This window comes from Stenella coeruleoalba (assembly GCF_951394435.1).
Source record: "Stenella coeruleoalba genome assembly, chromosome: 5".
In the NCBI taxonomy this organism is placed as follows: domain Eukaryota; kingdom Metazoa; phylum Chordata; class Mammalia; order Artiodactyla; family Delphinidae; genus Stenella; species Stenella coeruleoalba.
Window position 1 is genome coordinate 28,651,953 of NC_137150.1, and position 22,313 is coordinate 28,674,265.

General features: G+C 38.1%; 1 protein-coding gene and 1 pseudogene across 9 annotated transcripts in view; both read left to right on the forward strand.

Moving 5' to 3' along the window:
• Positions 1 to 22,313, forward strand: part of CEP70 (centrosomal protein 70) — a 78,900-nt gene that overhangs the window by 37,619 nt on the left and 18,968 nt on the right. For all 8 annotated transcript variants that reach the window (XM_079921200.1, XM_079921196.1, XM_079921201.1 and 5 more), the window contains 4 exons: positions 7,080 to 7,161; positions 7,266 to 7,354; positions 8,797 to 8,871; positions 17,189 to 17,294. In XM_079921200.1, coding sequence (XP_079777326.1) covers positions 7,080 to 7,161; positions 7,266 to 7,354; positions 8,797 to 8,871; positions 17,189 to 17,294 — 352 coding nt within the window. The remainder of the gene's footprint in view (positions 1 to 7,079; positions 7,162 to 7,265; positions 7,355 to 8,796; positions 8,872 to 17,188; positions 17,295 to 22,313) is intronic.
• On the forward strand, positions 12,224 to 12,752 carry LOC307186250 (TM2 domain-containing protein 1-like; annotated as a pseudogene). Its single transcript has one exon. The product of its transcript is annotated as a TM2 domain-containing protein 1-like (transcript).

Genomic DNA, 22,313 nt, shown 5'->3' on the forward strand with positions numbered 1-22,313 from the left:
TAAGAGTAAAGAGAAGGCAAATGAATAATTTCATTTGAGAGGTTGTAAACTGTTAAGCTTGCAGAATCAGGAAAATAATGAAAATGAGTAAAGCAGGTTAGGTGGGAACTGTGGCAAATTGGAGAGCTGTGTACCATCAGTCTCAAGGGGGCAGTTAAACTGTACACTCTGTGAGGAATGTGAGCCCACTGTAGCTAAATCTGCTTTTTTGAGAAGTTAGAATGTTAGGTTTATAAATGAAATCAGACTTTTAATGTTTGCAACTAAAACTCAGTGCTCTACAACATATTATACAGTCCAGGCTGATATTATTTGAAACCTTTGCTCTATATCTTTAATAAATTGTAATCTGGATTCAGGACTTGGTTGACTTTTTTTCTGTAAAGGGCCAGACTGTATGTATTTAGGCATTTTAGTCTGTATAGTCTCTCACCGCTGCTCAACTCTGCTGTTGTAGCATGAAATGAGCCATAGACAATAAGTAAATGAATTGGCATGGCTGTGTTCCATAAAACATTAATTTAAAAACGCCTGCTAGATGTAGCCCACAGGCAACAGTTTGCTGACCACCAATCTAGATGATGAAGAGAGAACATTTGGGATTTGTAGTAAGAGTAGAGAAGATTTAGTATAGCCATCATTGAAATGTCTTGTGTAGAATGTGGTGTGAGAGGTTGCCTCTGAAGTTGTGCAAACTGGCATTCTCTGACTAAAAATAATAAAAGGATTGAGGCCATTGGTGGGGGGTGGTGTTGAATCTGGTTGTCATGAATTTGTAGTGAAAATCTGGGATTGAGGAATGAGGACCTTGGAGGAAAGGAATTACTTTTTTGCTTAGCAATCCTATCATCATTGGTCTAGCTGAAGTGAAATATAATACTTTGGCCGGTGCAAACTACGCTCAGGTCAGATACTTGGACTGAATGTCTCATTAAGGGAGAAGGATATAGGAAGAAAATAGGGGCTGCATTATACATAATGTTCTCACAGGTGGAAAATTAGAAGTCACTTATACTTTGCAGTGATGAAGAGTCTGCCCTGAGGAGAGTTTTTCATAGTTCATTGACTGAACAAAGCTTATCAGTCTTTTTTCTAAGAGTAAATACTAACTTGGTAGATTGTAGGAACTTCAAGGTGGATTTTGAGATCTGCAAATAGGATATTAGTATCACCTGAAGAAGCAGGAGTACTCTAAAAGGAGGGTGTAGAATTAACTGACAAGTATTATATTACTAAAAAAAGAAGGCGAAAGAGAAGGGAAAATGAAGGAAGATGGGCTGTGATTTGGAGGCCTAAGTGGGATAAACAGGAAGCACAGGAGGAGGACGTATACACCTGTAGAGCTAGGGGAGCAAGACCAAAGGAGGAAGACAGATGGGACATGGGCCTCTTGCAGAGGTAGAAGCCCTCTGTTTAACACTCACTTTTTTTTTTTTTTTTTTTTCGGTACGTGGGCCTCTCACTGTTGTGGCCTCTCCCGTTGCAGAGCGCAGGTTCAGCGGCCATGGCTCACGGGCCTAGCCTCTCTGTGGCATGTGGGATCTTCACATACCAGGGCATGAACCCGTGTCCCCTGCATCGGCAGGCGGACTCTCAACCACTGCGACACCAGGGAAGCCCAAACACCCACTTTTTAAAGGCAGTGTTGTCCAAAGTTTTTCTCATCATGAAACACAGAAAGTGATGTTTGTGTACCACACTGGGGTCTGTCCAGTTGTCCTGAGGGCTGAGAGAGATGAATATCTTGGCACCTTTGTAATCCCTTTGCACAGCACACCTATGGCACACCATCTGGACCCTCATTTTAGGGCGCAGGCTTGAGAAGGCCTCCAGAGAGCTCATGAAAGGCAGTTTCTGAATACTGTGGACTGGTATTCCTTTCTGCCTCCATACATGAGAAAACTCAGGAAAAGCAAAGGAAGCTGCAATCAAGGCAGCAGATATTTGAATACAAGTGTTAAGCAGTTGGAAATCTTAGAAGACTGCAAACATGGTGTAACCTCTGAAATAGAGGAAAAGTAAATTTTAAAACGATAGGCTCTCAGCTATGTTGTTACTTTACCTACTTTTTTAAAAAAAATTTATTGAATTTATTTTTGGCTGCATTGGGTCTTCATTGCTGCACACGGGCTTTCTCTAGTTGTGGTGAGCAGAGGCTACTCTTCGTTGCAGTGTGCAGACTTCTCATTGTGGTGGCTTCTCTTGTTGCGGAGCACAAGCTCTAGGCATGTGGGCTTCAGTAGTTGTGGCTTGCGGGCTCTAGAGCGCAGGCTCAATAGTTGTGGCTCACGGGCTTAGCTGCTCCGCAGCATGTGGGATCTTCCCGGACCAGGGCTCGAACCCGTGTCCCCTGCATTGGCAGGTGGATTCTTAACCACTGCACCACCAGGGACGCCCCTACCTACTTTTCTTTACCCAGAAATATATATCACTGTAGATTACTATATCACTATATGGTAATATAGATTAATATATCACTGTAGATTACATGGAATATATTGCTGGCTTTTTCTATTAGTATTTCCCTGGCTTGGTAGATAGATTAAAGAGCCAAGGAAAGTAACGCAGGAATAAAACCTACAGGCCTCAGATTGAATTTCTTCTGAGATGTCAGAGACATTTGGAAAGTTACCCCAAGGAAAATAGTTCTATAATGAATTAGTAAAGTGAAGTCCCCTTGTCTAATTCCATCCTTCTTTTTAGATAGAAATTTTTAAATTGGTCTTGGGAAATGGAGGCAGGTGGATTTGAGATTAACCTCTGACTGAACATGGTTTGGATTAGGGAAGAGAATAAAACACAGGATTTCTCTAGTTTTGCTCTTTCTCTCTACCCCTAAGGAGCACGATCTTCAACACTGGGCCCCTCCTGAGGCTTCTGGAGGCCATTGGAGAAAGGGTGGGAGGAATTTGGCTGTGGGGATCCCATGTCCAAATGAGAGTTTGTGGATGCTTAGAATTATGTTTTTACTTCAAGAAGACCACAAAATCTGTCAATGCTAAATAAAGAACTACAGGAAAAGAAAGTGAGGATTCTTTACTGAAACTCATTTCCCTTTAGGTCTGCATACATTTAAAATTGGTCTCCTCTACTATATTCATATATTAGGTTGCTCTTGAGAACAAGTATAGCCATAGTGGCAGGTATTTTAGAGTATATATAGGGAATGATGCGAGTGCATAGGCTTTGGAACCAGAGAGATTTCAATTTGAATCTCACTACTACTACTATTTGCGTGACTTTGAGCAAGTTAAATAACTACTCAAACTCCTCACCTGTTAAATGTGAAATAGTTTGTATAAAACATCTATTTTAGTACTTGTTATATAGAGGCTACTCAGTCATCCTTATTTTAGTCACCTTTCCTAAAATGGTCATTTGTTCAAGGCTAGCATGTGTTTTAGAAGAAGGTCTGAGGGATACATTAGTACAGCTGTCTCGAATAGAAATGTAATGCAAGCCACATATATAATTTCGCATTTTCATGTAGCCAAGTTGAAAAGTAAAAAGAAACCAATGAAATACATTTTAATATATTTTATTTAATATCCAGGTTAACAGTACAGTTAGTCTTTGTAACCCTTCCATGGCTCAACCAATAAGCATTGGCAAAAAACACAAGATTGTTAAAGTCATTTTGTTTCAGTGGTTCTGCAAACTGGTATAGTATTTACACAGGTGCTGTATAATTTTAACAACTATATTCATGACACTGTCATAGTCTGCTTCAGAAAACTGAGCACATTTCTAATATGTATTATACAGTATAACAAAGCAATGAGAAACATCAGTCTTTTGAACATTCCAGTAAATCTGGATTTTTGACGTTACAAAGCTAGAGCACCTTCCATTGTGGAAAAAAATGATTTTTTCATATCTAGCTGAAATTCTTCTTTGATAGATATGTAAAATTCAAAGACACACCATAAGTGTGATATTTTTATTTTAAGACCTCAAATTGTCAACATTTCTTGGTAAATCTGGAAGTCCTCTGAGACAGAACATTCCCAAAGTGTTAATTGAGATATGATTCATCTAAAGATAAAGAAACGTATTTGCAGTTTTTAAAATTAAATCAGTTCATCTTTGATGTTATAAGAAAGGTCTTGTATTCTCCAGGCAGTTGTTCATGGGCTTAATTGAAGATCTTTCACTTTTTTATAAAAGTAACTTTTGTTTTCTCATAATTTTCCAACAAAATTTCCATAACAAATAATTTATTTCATGTAAGGACAGTTTCTGTTTTTGTGCAACACTTCAAAATGTTTTATAGGTGGCCAAAATTATAAGCTCAGATTTTGCTAAAAAATTATTTTAAAAGTTTTTGTTGTATGGTTAATTTTGGTTTCGGTGACTTTAATTCTTTTTTGACTGTTGAAAGGAAACTTCTTAATATGTTCATTATGTATTTGCTGAAAATGCGTCCTATCGTCATCTACTTTATTATCCTAAAAGATTTTTTATATAACAACTTTTTAAAATAACAGCTTTATTGAGATATAATTCACATGCCATAAAATTCACCATTTTAAAGCATACAATTCAATGATTTTTAGGATATTCACAGAGTGTGTCATCATCTCCACAGTCAATTTTAGAACATGTTCATCACCCCATTGAGAAACCCCGTTGGCAATCACTCCCCGCCCTGAGCCCCTACTCTGCTGCAACACAACATCACAAAATATACAATTCCATTTACATGGAATGTCCAGAATCTGCAAGTCCATAAAGACAGAAAGTAGATGAGTGGTTGCCTAGGAATTGGATTGTAGTGGAGTAGGGACTCAGGGCAGAGAGGAGATATGGGGAGTGATTGATAATGGGTATGGTATTTCTCAGTGGGGTGATGAACATGTTCTAAAATTGATTGTCGAGATGGTGACACAACTTTGTGAATATCCTAAAGGGATATCTCATTGTGGTTTTGATTTGTGTTCCCCTAAGGACTAATGATGAGTGTCTTTTTATAGGCTTATTGTCCATTTGCATATCTGTTTTGGAGAAATGCCTACTCACATCCTTTGCCCATTTTTAAATTGACTTTTTTGTCTTTTATTGTTGAATTGTAAGAGTTCTTTATAGCAAATTATAGTAGCATTCATTAGGAAATTTGTGGCATACGTTCTTTCAGTCTCTTTTCTTTACTGTTCCAATTATTGTACTCAGATGTTATCATCTCCACTTGATTCTGTTAAAAATCTGTCCATAATTATTTTTTAAACTAAAAAAGTTTAGTTCTTATAATTAAAATAATAACTATATTAATTATCAATTATGATTTATATAGGCATCACCATAAATATAGTATCATAACAAACACCTTACAATGTTATATTGGTATATAGGAAAAAAAACATTCTAACTGAATCAGTCCTTTGATACTGACTAGACTGGTGGTGTGTTTGTATATAGTACTACAAACTACCCACGCACCCAGTGCACAGCTAGGCCACAACATTAATACCTTAACATGATGCATGGTAGTGGTATGTAGTCCTAAACAATAAAGTCGTGTTTAACAGAAGAATATTTCACACGGCTTCAGTTTTTAAATTTTAATTAAAATGAAATAGAATTGGGCTTCCCTGGTGGCGCAGTAGTTGAGAATCTGCCTGCCAATTCAGGGGACACGGGTTCGAGCCCTGGTCTGGGAAGATCCCACATGCCGCGGAGCGACTGGGCCCGTGAGCCACAACTACTGAGCCTGTGTGTCTGGAGCCTGTGCTTCGCAACAAGAGAGGCCACGACAGTGAGACGCCCGCGCACCGCGATGAAGAGTGGCCCCCACTCACCGCAACTAGAGAAAGCCCTCGCACAGAAACGAAGACCCAACACAGCCAAAAATAAATAAATAAATTTATTAAAAAAGAAAAAATGAAATAGAATCAAAAGTCTAGCTCTTCAGTTGCATTAGCTATATTTCAAGTGCTCATTGCCCATGTGTACCTAGAGTTTACCGTATCAGACAGCCCTGTGTTAAGTGTATCAGGATTTTAAAAAACATTAATACTGATTTTCTAGTACTTTATAGCTCACAGAATGCTTTGATATCTTTTTAACTTTTAACACCAATTCTGTGAGGTAGATGTGACAGAAATTATCAGATAATTATCAGATTATTAATTAATTGATAGATAAAATCAATTAATTAATAGATAAAATTAATTAATAGATAAAATTATTTTATAGATGAGAAAACAAATTTTGAGAGACTGACCTACCCAAATAACACAACTGGTTAATGGTGATGTCAAGACTTGAATCAGGGACACTAAGTCTGTGGCCTTGTCCACTTATACTCTGCATTTTCTTAAAAAATAAATTTATTTATTTATTTTTGGCTGCATTGGGTCTTCGTTGCTGGGTCTTAGTTGCTGCACGCGGGCTTTCTCTAGTTGCGGCAAGCAGGGGCTAGTCTTCATTGCGGTGTGTGGGCTTCTCATTGCGGTGGCTTCTCTTGTTGTAGAGCTTGGGCTCTAGGTGCACAGGCTTCAGTAGTTGTGGCACGCGGGCTCAGTAGTTGTGGCTCGTGGGCTCAGTAGTTTTGGCTTGTGGGCTCTAGAGCGCAGGCTCAATAGTTGTGGCACACAGGCTTAGTTGCTCTGCAGCATGTGGGATCTTCCCAGGTCAGAGCTCAAACCCGTGTCCCCTGCATTGGCAGGCAGATTCTCAACCACTGTGCCACCAGGGAAGTCCCTGCATTTTTTGATATAGATATTTTTGTGACCTAAAAGTACTAGAAGGAAAAAACAATATGCTTTGTTTATTCATTCAAGAAGTGTTTTTTCACCACCTCTTATGCCCCATATTCTTCTGGGCAGTGAGATACAATGGTGAACAAGACAAAGTTCTGGTCTTCATGGATCTTACCTTCCAATTAAGGCATTAGTGAACAAATATACACTATAGCACTAGGTAGTAAGTAGTATGTTCTAATACCATTTTCTGTGAGAATAAGTAGGAAATTTAGCTTAAATTTTAGTTCATGTTTAGGTTATCAAATGCTTATTGTGTTGATTTGATTTTTGTTAGCTAGATTTTTTTTTCATAAATACACTGCATGTATCTTTTCATAGGCAATATGAAGAAGATGAAAGTGAGTCAGAAGAAGACTACAGGAGTCTGAGTGCTTCACCCACTTATAAAGGCCTTCTAATGGTATGGGGACTATATGACTGATAAATACTTTTTTTATAAAGCAAAATGATAATCTAAATAATCTCCCAGGAAAGTTAACCATATTTTTATGAAATGTGTTGCAGTCATTACAGAATCAACTCAAGGAATCGAAATCTAAGATAGATGCACTTTTAATTGAAAAGCTGAATCTCCAAAAAGATTTGGAAAGCAGGTGAGAGAAACTTGTCATTTTTATTTAACTTCCATTTAAGCATAAACTGGAATTTTGAATATTAAATAAATCATTCTGTCCCCTTTACTCTAAAACTAATGTTGGGGACCTCATACTCATACTTATTTTAGTCATTTGTCTCTCATATCATGGAAAGAGCAAAAATACATACATAGGCAAGGAAAGTGAGAAAATAGGAAGAAGATAAAACTGGGTAGGAACTCAGAATATATTCAGTCTTATGCCAGCAGGTTTCCCTTTCCCAAATAACTTCATTTTTTATTTCAATTGTTTTTTCCAAATTACTTTAGAATGTCTTATTACCTCATCATATGCCCGTGTTGTGGGAAGGGGGGGAATTAAAAAGTTTAAATGGCATACAACAGAAAGGTTTATTTATGTACATCATACAACCACAAAAGGATGGCACTCTACCTGTTAACAGAGAGTAATAAGGAATGCACACTGCTGAGAGTTTTTTATTCAACAAATATTTGTTGAATACCTATTGTAAGTTAGACATGGCCTTAAGTTCTGGGATAATATATAATAAGCAAAACAAATACCTTGTTCTTGTAAATCTTATACTTTAATGGAGAGGAGACTGATACCTACAGTAAAAACCATTTCTATAAAGTTTAAAAGCCTGCCACATAATAATGTGTAAATTTATGGTTATTTGAATATGAGGTAAAAATTTATAAAACATGCATGGGAAGAATGAAGAATGAATTTCAGATAGTGGTCACCTGTGGTATGGGAAGGAGAGCAATGACAGTAATCAGGGTCACACATGGAGTTTTAAGTACATGTATAATGTTTTAGTTAAAATATTTGAAACAAATTACTATTCAACTTTGATAAAGCTTGAGGGGTGGACACAGTACTATTTGTCTTACTATTCTCTATTCTTGTCCGTGCATTTGAAATAATTTACTATAGAAACAAGTAATAGATTAATAACAATAAAAATGGGTAGAAAGTTTTGAACAGGGAATACACAGAAGAAGAAACCCAATGGCCAATAAATACCTCATTAGCAATCATGAAATTTTTTTTTAATTAACTAATTAATTTATTTTGGTTGTGTTGGGTCTTAGTTGCTGCATGTGGACTTAAGTAGTTGTGGCACGCGGGCTCAATAGTTGTGGCTTGCGGGCTCTAGAGCACAGACTCAGTAGTTGTGGTGCACGGGCTTAGTTGCTCCGTGGCATGTGGGATCTTCCTGGACCAGGGCTGGAACCCGTGTCCCCTGCAGTGGCAGGCGGATTCTTAACCACTGTGCCACCAGGGAAGCCCAGCAATCATGAAATATTTTAAGAATTTTTAAGCATATTTGTGACAAGTAACAGGGTATACACTATTGTTTATTATTAAATATCTTTACGGTATAGTTTTATTAAATAAAAATAAGTGCGTTCAACATGATTTATCTTCTACAGGCCCACACAGCATGAATTAAGACTTTATCAACAACAGGTGAAGAAGCTGGAGAAAGCCCTTAAGAAAAGCATCAAGTAATTATATTTTACCAAAGTTAAAAATTTATTAAGATTTTGTATCTTATTATTTATTTTTATTATCTGTCAGCTTACCCCATAGTGACCGTGGCTCAAAATTACCAGGCTGATGGGGGGAAATGACATTAAAAATGGGTATTTCTGGTTCCACAGTTTTAAAGGTTTCTACTGTATTGCATTTGGCTGTATATGCATCTTAAATAAGAACAAGGAAAAGGTAATTGTCTGATATAATAAAAGGCAAAGATTTTAATTAGAAAGTTGTCTTTGAAAGTCATGGAGGAATTGCAAGAGAATCATTGAAATTAGAGGTGACAAGGCCCAAATTTTTGTTGGTGGTAGTTATGACATGAATAATATATAGCCTCATTGTATTTTAAAACTAAAGGTTGGGGCTTCCCTGGTGGTGCAGTGATTGAGCGTCTGCCTGCCGATGCAGGGAACACGGGTTCGTGCCCCGGTGTGGGAAGATCCCACATGCCGCGGAGCGGCTAGGCCCATGAGCAATGGCCGCTGAGCCTGCGCGTCCGGAGCCTGTGCTCCGCAACGGGAGAGGCCACAACAGTGAGAGGTCTGCGACGGCAAAAAAAAAAAACAACTAAAGGTCCCAGAATGAATGCAGTGTGTCATTCATATCCACCACCTCTCTTTTATGACTTTGAAAAGCATGTACTCAGAGGAGTTTCAAAAAGTTGGTCTTCAAATAGTGATAGTATTTTCTGAAGATTAGCTACGTGTACTCTTTGATTCAAGGGAATGGGACTTGAAGTAGTGCAGTGAGCACTGAGATGAAATATTTTAAAAATGACATGAGTTAAAATATGCTTTAGGTGTATTAAGTCAGTTGTATTAGCATATGTGGATCCAATTTTCAGTGACAGCTGTTTCCTCCTTGTGGCAGCACATGCCACAGTGAAAGGGAAGTATAGTATTCTGGCCATCCAGGAATTACATATTAAGTTAAATTAAGGAAGGAAAACTAAAAAAGAAAAGAGAAGTGAAAGGTTTGGAAAGGTTGCCTTCATTCATTCAATTAATATTTTTTCCCTTCCTACGATTGCTTGATATTTTAGGTACCTGTAGTACCTCTTCCTATATGCTTGGCATTCTGCATACTGAAATTACAGTGGTAAATCAAGTAGAAAAGGTTCTTGCTCTCATGAAGGTTATGTGAAGGGGGAAGGGCAATGAAAAAATAAATGACAATTTAGATATAGTATAAGTACTAAAGGTGAAATAGTGTGAGAGTTGCTATTGTATGAGTTTGGACAAGAAGTGGTAGTGACATGGTCAAAGGTGGCAGTAGTGGAGATAGAACTGATAGGACTTGGTGATGGATTGGGGATATAGGCAGCTGACGGGGGGAGAAAAATCAAGAGTCAAAAAATCCAAAAATCCACTCATCAAGACTAAGTTTTAGTCCTGAATAACTAGGTAGTTGTTGGGGCATTAGCTGAGATAGGAAAATTGGTCAAGGAGCAGCTGGGAAAAGGAGGATGTAAGGGAGATAAAAAGTCAGAGAAGGTGTAAGGGAGGAAAACTTCTCAGCCTTCTTAGGGTCTCTGGCTGGGCCTGAAAATTAAACTGACAAAGACAGATTAACATGAGAAAAGTATGTAAATTTATTTAATGTAAGTTTTACCTGACCTGAGAAGAAATGAAGACTTGAAGAAATTGTTAAGCTTGAGCATTTACTAGGTTTGATGAAGAGGGAAAGTTGTGGGAAAATGTGATAGTACAAAAGGGTATGAGCTAAGGGTAATAAACTGGGGGAAATTCAGATTCCTCGTCTTCAGAGATAAAGATGCTCCTTTCCTCTGGGTACAGGGAGGGCACCTGTTGCGTGAGGGTCTTATGGTCTGCTTCAGGGGAGAAGGGGGAGGTCAGAGTCCTTCCTGCTCCTGCCATTTCTCAAATTCCTTTAGCTTAAAATTTCTTATGTCAAAGTGGCATATTTTGGGTTTTTTGTTTGTTTTTGTTTTTGGCCACACCATGGGGATTGTGGGCTCTTAGTTCCCCAACCAGGGATTGAACCTGGGCCACGGCAGTGAAGCCCGGAATCCTAAGCACTAGGCCATCCCTCAAAGTGGCATATTTTGGAGTGGCATATCCTGATCCCCTTCAAAGGAATCTTAGGACTTCAATGTAAATGTATCAGTGAAGATACTCACACACACAAAGGCATGCACATATATTCATAGAGATATCTAGTCGTTTCCTCATTATTCACAGATTGCATATTTGTGAATTTGCCTATCTGCTAAAATTTGTTTTTAATCCCCAAATCAGTAGTGGTGGCACTTGCACAATCATTCATGGATGTGCCCAGTATACACATTTTCAGCTGCGGAACAACGTGATGCTCTGCCCTTTTGTTTCAGCTTTCATAATGTAAACAGTCATTCTTTTTGCTGTCATATGCCACTTTTATTTTTTCATTTTTTGCTTTTTGTTGGTGATTTCTCCAAGATGGTCCCAAGCATGGTACTGAAGTGCTGTGTAGTGTTCTACACACAAGAAGGCTGTGATGTACCTTGCAGAGAATATACATGTGTTAGAGAAACTTCATTTAGGCATGAGTTATAGTGCTGTTAGCCATGAGTCCAATGTTAATGAAACAACAGTATTTAAAAAGATGTCTTTATAAACATTAACACACATAAAACAAGGTTATATATATTGATCAGTTGAGGAAAATGTGACCAGAGGCATGCAGGAACCTGATCCTGTATTTCCCCTAGCAGCAGTGGTTCAGTCTTCACTAATTCAGTGTACATGGTGACTTTATAGAGTATAACTACCATGAATAATGAGATTTGATTGTGTATATGTTTTTTGTTATTCATTTGGGAACTGGTTTTTAGAGTGACTTCACTATTAGACTTTAAAATTGTGATTCAGAACCAATCCCTGCTATGTATTCCTGTTGAATTTTGAAGAAATGATTTGCATTTTGAATAAAGGATTTGTGTTTTTTTTTAGAAATTTACATTTGGAATTTAAAAAAATCTGTCATTAATTTATTTTTAAGTTTGGAACTTTTGTAGTATCTAGATGTGAAACAGAATTAGGAATGTTAGATAACTTGCCCATATTGCACAGGAGGTGGTATGTGGAAGAACTTGGAAAGAAATCAGGTCCATACCCAAGCATTTGGACTCTCAAGCTCACACTCTTAACCACCACACTGATAACTAAAACCAAACAGAACACCCAATGAAAAAAACTTTTTCAATGTAAAAAATTTTCAAATTTTTATTTTCTGCTGGGGCAGAGGTAGAATATTTTTTTCAAAGAACTACTGTGATGTTAGGGAAATAATCAAAAATAAAAATCTCCAGGGGTCCCCAGCATGGCGGCCGCTTGGCCCTCTGGGCTGGTTGCTTCCAAGACTGCTGCTGCTTGGCTCCTGGCTGTCCTGTGGGCTGTGTCAGTAACCATAGGACCTTGGGGAGCTGCCGCCGGCGGCAGCAAGGAGTCACTTAAGTGCGAGGACCTCAAAGTGGGACAGTATATTTATAAAGATCCAAAAATAAATGATGCTACACAAGAACCAGTTAACTGTACAAACTACACCGCTCATGTTCCATGTTTTCCAGCACCCAACATAACTTGTAAGGATTTTGGTGGCAATGAAACACATTTTACTGGAAACGAAATTGGTTTTCTCAAGTCCATATATTACCGAAATGTGTTTGTTAAAGTTTTACACTGTAGGATTTTGTGGAATTGGGAACCTAATTGATTTCATTCTTATTTCAATGCAGATTGTTGGACCTTCAAATGGAAATAGTTACATTATAGATTATTATGGAACCAGACTTACGAGACTGAGTATTACCAATGAGACATTTAGAAAAATGCAGTTAGATCCATGAATATTGTTTAAAAGAAACAGATTTGGGCCTCCTTGATTTTAATAGAGAGCTCTCTGTGTGTAGATTTCCAGATTTTCCTTTTTCCGTCTTCACATACCACATTATGGATTCTGTTTAATTTTTTGTTGCTGATGTTTTTGTTTTGTTGTGTCAGTTAAAAACATATTATTCTGCGATTTATTTAATAGAACTTTGAGATTTATATGATAATACAGTCTTTCTTAGACTACTGTCTCTATGAGATAGATAGCTTATTACTCTGATATTAATGTATTTTCCAAAGGCAAGTTGCCACTTGTCCTTTTCGCTTCTGAAAAATAAAAGTATGACTTACTCAAAAAATTTAAAAAAATCTCCTGTCAACCCAGTGAATCCTCTCCACATATGTAGGAAAAAAAAGAAACAGTTTTATATAACAGTTGGAATAAATATCCAGCCAGACTGCAGTGTGCATTAGAGGCAATCTGCTAAAGAGATTTCAAAGACCGAAAGAAATCTCACCCTTTAATATAGCCAGGCAGATATGCAGTCCATTACATACATGGAATTGTCTTTAGCCAAAGGAAAAATGAAACGTATTGTATCTTCATGACAAGGAGGAAGTTACAAGTTAGAGCCAGGAGCATAGGCTAAGCTCCAACAGGGAAAAGGAGACAAGGCACCCTCTTCCCTGATGTCCACCTTTGAAGAGATGGTTCTAAGGTTCCCAAGAAAGACATTGCTAGGTATAAAATTGGCAGGAGGCTTACGTAAATTTTAACAAGATCTACATACTTCTTAGGATTTATAACTACAGGTTTTCCAAAGGAAATGCTACAAGAAAAGGAGAGGAAAGTCTCTCCCCCCACCCTTATTTTTAGAAATTTATTTATTTATTTATGGCTGCATTGGATCTTCGTTGCTGTGCACAGGCTTTTTCTAGTTGCGGCGAGTGGGAGCTACTCTTCGTTGCGGTGCGCGGGCTTCTCATTGCACTGGCTTCTCTTGTTGCGGAGCACAGGCTCTAGGCTAGGCGCATGGGCTTCAGGAGTTGTGGCATCCGGGCTCTAGAACGCAGGCTCAGTAGTTGTGGCGTACAGGCTTAGTTGCTCCGCAGCATGTGGGATCTTTCCGGACCAGGCCTTGAACCTGTGTCCCCTGTATTGGCGGGCGGATTCTTAACCATGGCGCCACCAGGGACGTCCCTCTTTCCCTTTTATAACTAGAGAAAATTAATTTTTTTCTTTAGTCTGTAGTTACCTTTCAACTAACCAGTCTTCAAATATCAAATTAATTTAACATGGGAAAGCTTCTTGTTTGAGTTAATATTACAAACAAGTTGGTTATAAAATTCTGTTGCTGGGAAGTGATCAAATAGGTCTGCCAGTGCAAGATAACCAAAGGTACTACACTAATTCCATTTAATTTTTCAGTGGTATTTATATTTTGCTAGAAGAAAATAAAATCAGAATTTCATCACCCTAGTGTTGAGCTGACAGGAGTTGAGGTGGTCAGTTAGGAAAATGAGCCAAACTGAAATTAACAATCAAGGCTTTACTGACTTACTGCAGTAATATAAGAAAGAGGCCAAAACAGGACTGGCTCCTTGGTGTTCCGTTTTTCCCCATAGAATGGCATCAGGTAAGGGTCAATAAATGACATGCTGCACAGATGACTCCTGTTTTTTCATGGGCCTAGGGGAAGGGCAGGAAGTGGAAAAATACTGAGTCAGAGTGGAAAAAGTGTTTTAGTTAAGGCTCCCGCATCCATCCCCCAAAGAGAACTCCAGAACAGGAGTCACCATGAGATTATGGAAAGGCTTCAACAGACACAGTTAAAAGCTATGAAGTGTCTGCACATAGAAACTTATCAACATAGTTTTTAAGTTGGGAGTACAGTTTTCTGGATTTCCAGACTCCACAAAGAAACATAGCTGTTGCTGCTAGCTATGTGGAATGGGTGTCTGCTAAGTATGTAAAGAATTCTTAGCCATTTTAGGAGACTTTTATGGCCTTCAGGCTCTGCTCACTACTCTGGAGACTATAAAACAACCCTGGAATATTTCTGAGTACAGCATATTCTGTTCAAACACGGGTTTCTAAAACACCAATTAAGTCATATGCAATTGGAAAATAAGAGAATGATTAATAGTATAACATAGAAGTTGAATTGTTTACATGCACTTTTTTCCTAGATACAAGGAGTTAGAATAGCAGTATAGTATAGACTTCAGAAAGGGGAAAGCTTTGCTAGTACATAGGCACCTGCCCTTTCAGATCTATCTTAAGAAAATTTAAAATGAGAAACTGCACCCAGGGCTCCCTCCCTGACCCTCAGCATTAGACAGACTATAGGCTGGAGGCAGGTTGCGCTTCTTTCCTCACCTATTTTAACCTCAGCTTCTTTGGCCAGGAGCAGGTTGCCCTTCTTTCCTCACCTATTATAACGTCGGCTTCTTTGGCCAGGAGCTCCACTTCCATCTTCATAGTTTTGGCATCCTCAAGCCAACGTTTCTGCTCTGTTGGCTGTGCATTTGTAATATCGCCTGAGGCAACCTCCAGACATACTTGAGCTGTCTAACTTATCTCCTGAGGCACCAATTATTGTTTTTGTTAGCTGTCTAGTTATAAAGCTGCCTCAGTTTTAAATAGTCTGGTTGCTAACACTTCCTTTTCTCCTGAACCCTGTTATTTTCACGTGTGGTTTTGCAGAATACAAAAGTTTTCAGGAGTATTATGCTGTGGCAAATATTTACTGTGAGACTAGGTGAACCAAAGGTCCATTCCCCATGAATCCCTAGCTTTTACTAATCCTTACCTTCTGTAAATTTAGAAAAACAATGGGATTAAATAAATTAATACATGTGAGTGCTTAGAAGAGTTCCTGCATAGAGAAGTTTCTCAATAAATACTAATTATTGTCATCACCAGGCTCCCAATATATGTTAGTTATTATCGTTATTACATTGAGGGTATCTCTTTATTCACCTAATTAATTGAATCACATTTCATTTCCCAGAGTGACTGTAAGCTAGTACATGCAATGATATATATATTCAGGTTACTATACTGACAGTTAAAATATTATATATCCATAGTATAATATTTATTAATCATACTTGCAAACAGTTCATTGATAAATTAAACTTTTCCACCTGAATGAAAGGTTAACTAACATTTAAATTCAGATATGTCAGTTGACTTGTAGTCCCACTATAGAGCTGTTGGCTTTTCTGTGTCACTTTTGTATTCTAGACAGTATGCTCCTGGCACTGCCTTTAGGCAAAACTGTCAAATATGTGAATATGGTAAATAGATGGGAAGTCAGGTGGAAAATAGATTGTGAGGTCTCTGTGTCTATTAGAGGAAGGAGGTTGACTTTTTATCTAGAGCTAATTCTGTTTATTTTGTTTCTGGCATATGCTCACCAGAGAGCAGAGAAAAGCAATTGAGTGAAGATCAAGGGGAATACATGTGAGTGAAGGAGAAAATTGTAAGGTGGTAGTAAGAGATGAGGTAAGAAAGGAGTCCAGAGGAATATTGGGTTAGGACTACCAGCATGGAGAAGTTCAAACCTAACCCAAGGAGATTGGATTTAGTTCTAAAAGTAGTGGGAAGCCACTGTTTTTTAGTAGGCAAATGACACGATAGAATGTCGCTATTCTGTTACAAACAGCAAGTAAAGCTTACTAACAAGTCATGGAATCAGTTTTAATGGGTCAGGGTTCCACAGGAAACTGATAGGCATACTGGTTAATTTGAAGTGGGTTTAATAAGAGACTTTTTTCTAAGGCATGGTGGGTGGGGGAGAAATATTTACTACAGCCTTGACTTCAGAGATATTTGGAGAAGGGCTACTAGGTGGATACACTCGTGTTTTTAGGTTTCTGGACAAAGAGACTTTCTCCCAGAGTTCTGGTAGCCACGTGGGACAATGGTCTCTTGGGTTTTCATGACCTCTTGACTGGCAGGTGTCACTGTTGTCTTCTCTTCGGCACAAGAGGACTATGAAGAAGGAAGGACCAAACTGCCTAGCTCTTGCTGCTGCAGTGCCCAAACTGTTTTCCCTACCCATTGTTTGTTGATTCCCTTACCTACAGCATCAAGCTTGGAGTACCTTGGAAGTTGCTTTCATCCTTTACTGTAGTTCTTTCCTATTCTGTTTTTTATAAGTGCTGGGGACTGGTTAGAACTTTCTTCATCAGTCTGATCCCTTTAGTTTTCAGGGATTCCTTCTATATTGTGTCTGTTAAGAGGGTCTTCTTGTTTTCCAGTGACAACATGGCTTAAAATTAAAAAAAATTTATGTATGCATGTATGTGCATGCACATAAACACGCATATATATGGAAAATGACAAAGCTTTTGGGAGGGTAGCTGGATCATTGGCTTATTTTTGTCATCTTAATCCAGTGTCTAGTAAAGCATTTTGTATTATCTTGGGTTTTTTCCCCTTTAGATTACAGGATCTTATCAGTCAAAAAAAGGCTGAGGACAAAGACGGAAAAGACGAGCCCAGCAAAGATAACCAGCAGCAGACCCTAACTGACCAGAGATACTTTCAGGTATTGAACAGTTGACAGAAAGACTGGGGTTTACAGTGAACCTTGGTTACAATCACAGTATAACAAATTATCAATTGGTAAGGAATACTTGTATCCTTTATTTGTGTTGCTTAGCCTGTCTTGTCTTGCCATGACATGCTACTTGGCTAAAAGTTGGTAACTTGACTGAGAATTTGTCTTACCCTTGAAAAGAGACTTTGGCCTGTTCAGAGTAGGGTAGTGAAAAGCTGATAAGATTTTAACAGATTTTATAATCCTTTTCTCTACCTACTTAAACCATTTCCCTTTTTATTGTTTTTGTTTTTGCTGTTGTTGATATTATTACATAAGTAAATCTATTTCTTAAGGTCCTTGTATGCTTTTTTTTAATTTAGATATTTAGTCCATCTGAAATTTAATGTTCTATGTGGTATGATGTAAAGATCTAACTTTACTTGATTTATAGACCATTTATTATTGAATAAATGAGCAAGTAAGCCTGGTAGTTTACTGACTGAACTGGGCCTGCACTCATATTTTATTGGGCCCATACAGGTTTTTTTAAACTTTGAATTAATTACTAATTTTTTTTTAATTAAGAGATTTTTATTTAAGTCCTTATTTCTAGTTTCTCTTAAAAAACCAAAGAATCTGGCAGCAAATTCTTGGATAGTCGTTATCAGCACAGAATTAGGCCTTTCCCCTGTCACATATGGGCATGTGCTCTTCAGTTAGTCACAGTCCCACCCCGTCCTTGCTTCACTCATTTATGCTCTTACCTGGCTTCTATAGGCATTTGAGTTTGCAGCTTCTAGTTGACTATTCTTTCTCTACTTTACTGAATTGAAACGTATATCATATACCATATGCCCTTAGATGCATAGGTTTGTTTCTAGACTCTCTAGTCTCTTCCATTTCTATACTAATTTCTGTAGCTTTATAGTAGGTTTTGATACCTTTTAAGGTAAGTGTCTTGTTATTGTTCTTTTAAATTTTTTCCTTGGATATATTTTTAGCACATTTATTTTCCTGTATGAATAATTTGTCAAATTCAAAAATAGATCCCATTGAGATGAGCTGAAATTGAGTTAATGTTTTAGATTAATATTTGGAAAAATAATACATTTACAGTTTTTTTAAAAACTTTATTTATTTGTTTGGCTGTGCCAGGTCTTAGTTGCAGCATGTGGGATCTTTAGTTGTGGCATGCGGGATCTTTAGTTGCGGCATGTGGGATCTTTATTGCGGCATGAGAACTCTTAGTTGCGGCATGTGGGATCTAGTTCCCTGAACAGGGATCGAACCTGGGCCCATGCATTGGGAGTGTGGAGTCTTAGCCACTGGACCACCAGGGAAGTCACCACATTTACAGTTTTGAATCATCTCACTCAGAAATATGTCTCTAATTTTCTTTGGGTCTTCCTTTCTAGCTTTCAATAAAGTTTTATATATTTTTAAATTTAGCTTTTGCATATTTTTTGTTCTGTTTATTTCCTAGGTTATCTAGTTATCTTGTAACTTTTATTGCTATTATGAATGGGATCCTTTTTCCATTACATTTTCTAATTGATTGTTGCTGGTTCTTTGTATATCTCTGTGTTGACTTTATGTTCAGGCACCTTTGTGAAAACTGTTTTGTTTTAGATAACTCTCTTGTATCCACTATATAACTAAATTTCATTTTGTTTCTTAGATTTACTTTGAGAGGGTTTGTTCTTTTATCAGGGGAATTAAACCATTCATAGACACTGAGACCAACTTATATATCTGCTTTTATTCCTGATATCTTACTTTCTGTTTTCTATTTACATGGTTTCTTGTTCCATTCTTTTCTTTCCTGACATTTGCTAGGTGGAGATTCCTTTGCTCTTTTTTTCTCTTCAAGGAGGTAGGACAATCATCATCTTAATTATTTTCTATTCTTTTAATGATTACCCTTAAAAACGTTTTTTTTTTACCCATACCAAGAGTTTGTCAGTACCTGCAAACCCTTTCTGAATAAGATGAGACCTGTATTGTGACTTTTCTTTCATAAATTCTAGTCTCTCTGGGAATTTTTTATTTTGCCATTTATTCATTGTTAATACATCTTTTGCTGCCAATCATCAGAGTGTGGCTAAGTTATAAAGAAGAATATATACCTCTAGGAAATCTTGGGGCTTTGCTCTATCGAAAGTGCTCGACTGGGTGATTTTGGGGCACCACTATCCAGAAGTGCTGGTGTCCAGATGCATTTTCCTTTGCAATGAAGAGTTGTGCACTTCAAAACCCTCCAAGATGGATTAGTAATCCTGCTTTGCAGGAAAGGAAAGCTCTCCATTCTCGGCCACTGGCCACCCCTCTCCGGAGGCCCTGCTATCGCCCAGGTGCTCCAAGCCGGAAGGGCACTTTTTGGGAATGACCATGCTCCGTGGAGGGACAGAGCCGGCCCCCAGCTTCTCTACACAGAGCCCTCTCCACTAAAGCTCCAAAAATCAAATACCGTAATTGCCAGAAGAAGCATTAAAAAAAAAAAGTCCAGCCACTAACCTCACATGCAAATGGAATAATCACTCTGGATTCCTCATTGTGAGCTGCTCTCCATACCCTGAATTACCTATGAATTCCATCTTTTTTTTCCTTTGAATTTGCATCTCTTCAAGACACAAGATTAAAACAAAATTCACACTAAATTGGATTTTAAATGATCTTCCTTTTATTTATCCTTCGTCTTTCTTATGTGGATATGCAAGTGAGAAGACTGAGACTGGATATTCCCAACATGCTCACTCCCTTAATCTGTCCGTCTAGAGGTTTGGCTTCTACAAACCAAGGCAAGACTCCAGCATCCATGACCTTCCCTGAATTCCAAAGGGCAGATTCGAACAGTTGCTAATCAAGAGAGGAGTAGCCCACAAACCACCTGAGGCAGGATTGAAGGAGCCAGAGAAGATCATCAAGATTAGGAGACCTGAGATGAGATTAAAGGAGTGCAGGCCCGGCTCACACCCTAATCTTGTCAGAGACCCCACCTTTGAACCACCGTTATAAACCCCCTGATCAAATCCTCCCAGATCAATTGCAGTGTGGAGCGTAGTGCTCCAGTAGATGGCCTGCCAAGCTGAGGTGATGGGCACAGCCGTTTCACACTAGGAACTCTCATCTGAAGAGCAGGGTGCAATTCAAGTGAAACTAGACAAACACAAAGGAAAAGAAAAAAAGGTACACAGGTGTTCCACCAGATGTGGCTCTGCCCACCTGAAGGACAAGATCCAGCCCCACCCACCAGAGCACAGGCACCAGTTCCCTCCACCAGGAAGCCTACACAAGTGACTGAACCAACCTTACCCACTGGGGGCAGACACCAAAGATAACAGGAACTGTATGAACCTGCAGCCTGCGAAAAGGAGACCCCAAACACAGTAAGTTAAAATGAGAAGATAGAGAAATTAAGAATTCTCTAGAAGGAATCAATAGCAAAATAACTGAGGCAGAAGAACGGATAACTGACCTAGAAGATAAAATAGTGGAAATAACTGCCACAGAGCAGAATAAAGAAAAAAGAATGAAAAGAATTGAAGACAGTCTCAGGGACCTCTAGGACAACATTAAATGCACCAACATTTGAATTATAGGGGCCCCAGAAGAAGAAGAGAAAAAGAAAGGGTCTGAGAAAATATTTGAAGAATGTAAAATAGATAGCTAGTTGGAAGCAGCTGCATAGCATGGGGAGATCAGCTTGGTGCTGTGTGACCACCTAGATAGGGAGGGTTCCAGGGAGATGCAAGATGGAGGGATGTGGGGATACATGTATACCTATAGCTGATTCACTTTCTTATACAGCAGAAACTAACACAACATTGTAAAGCAATTATACTCCAATAAAGATATTTAAAAAACAAAAAAGAAAAGAAAATATTTGAAGAGATTATAATCGAAAACTTCCCTAACATGGGAAAGGAAATAGTCAATCAAGTACAGGAAGGGCAGAGAGTCCCATACAGGATAAATCCAAGGAGAAACACGCCAAGACACATATTAATCAAACTATCAAAAATTAAATACAAAGAATAAATATTAAAAGCAGCAAGGGATAAAAAACAAATAACATACAAGGGAATCCCCATAAGGTTAACAGCTGACCTTCCAGCAGGAACTCTGCAAGCCAGAAGGCAGTGGCAGGACATATTTAAAGTGATGAAAGGGAAAAACCTACAACCAAAATTACTCTACCCAGCAAGGATCTCATTCAGATTCAAAGGAGAAGTTAAAACCTTTGCAGACAAGCAAAAGTTAAGAGAATTCAGCACCACCAAACCAGCTTTACAACAAATGCTAAAGGAACTTCTCTAGGCAGGAAACACAAAAGAAGGAAAAGACCTACAAAAACAAACCCAAAACAATTAAGAAAATGGTAATAGGAACATACATATTGATAATTACCTTAAATGTAAATGGATTAAATGTTCCAACCAAAAGACACAGACTGGCTGAATGGATGCAAAAACAAGACCTGTATATATGATGTCTACAAGAAACTCACTTCAGACCTACGGACACATACAGACTGAAAGTGAGGGGAGGGAGAAAGATATTCCATGCAAATGGAAATCAAAAAATAGCTGGAGTAGCAATACTCAGACAAAATAGACTTTAAAATAAAGATTATTACAAGAGACAAAGAAAGACACTACATAATGATCAAGGGATCAATCCAAGAAGAAGATATAACAATTGTAAATATTTATGCACCCAACATAGGAGTATCTCAATACATAAGCCAAGTGCTAACAGCTAAAAGGGGACATCAACAGTAACACATTCATAGTGGGGGACTTTAACACCTCACTTACACCAATGGACAGATCATCCAGACAGAAAATTAATACAGAAATATAAGCTTTAAATGACACAATAGACCAGATGGACTTAATTGATACTTATAGGACATTCCATCCAAAAACAACAGAATACACTTTCTTTGCAAGTACTCATAGAATATTCTCCAGGATAGATCACATCTTGAGTCACAAATCAAGCCTTGGTAAATTTAAGAATATT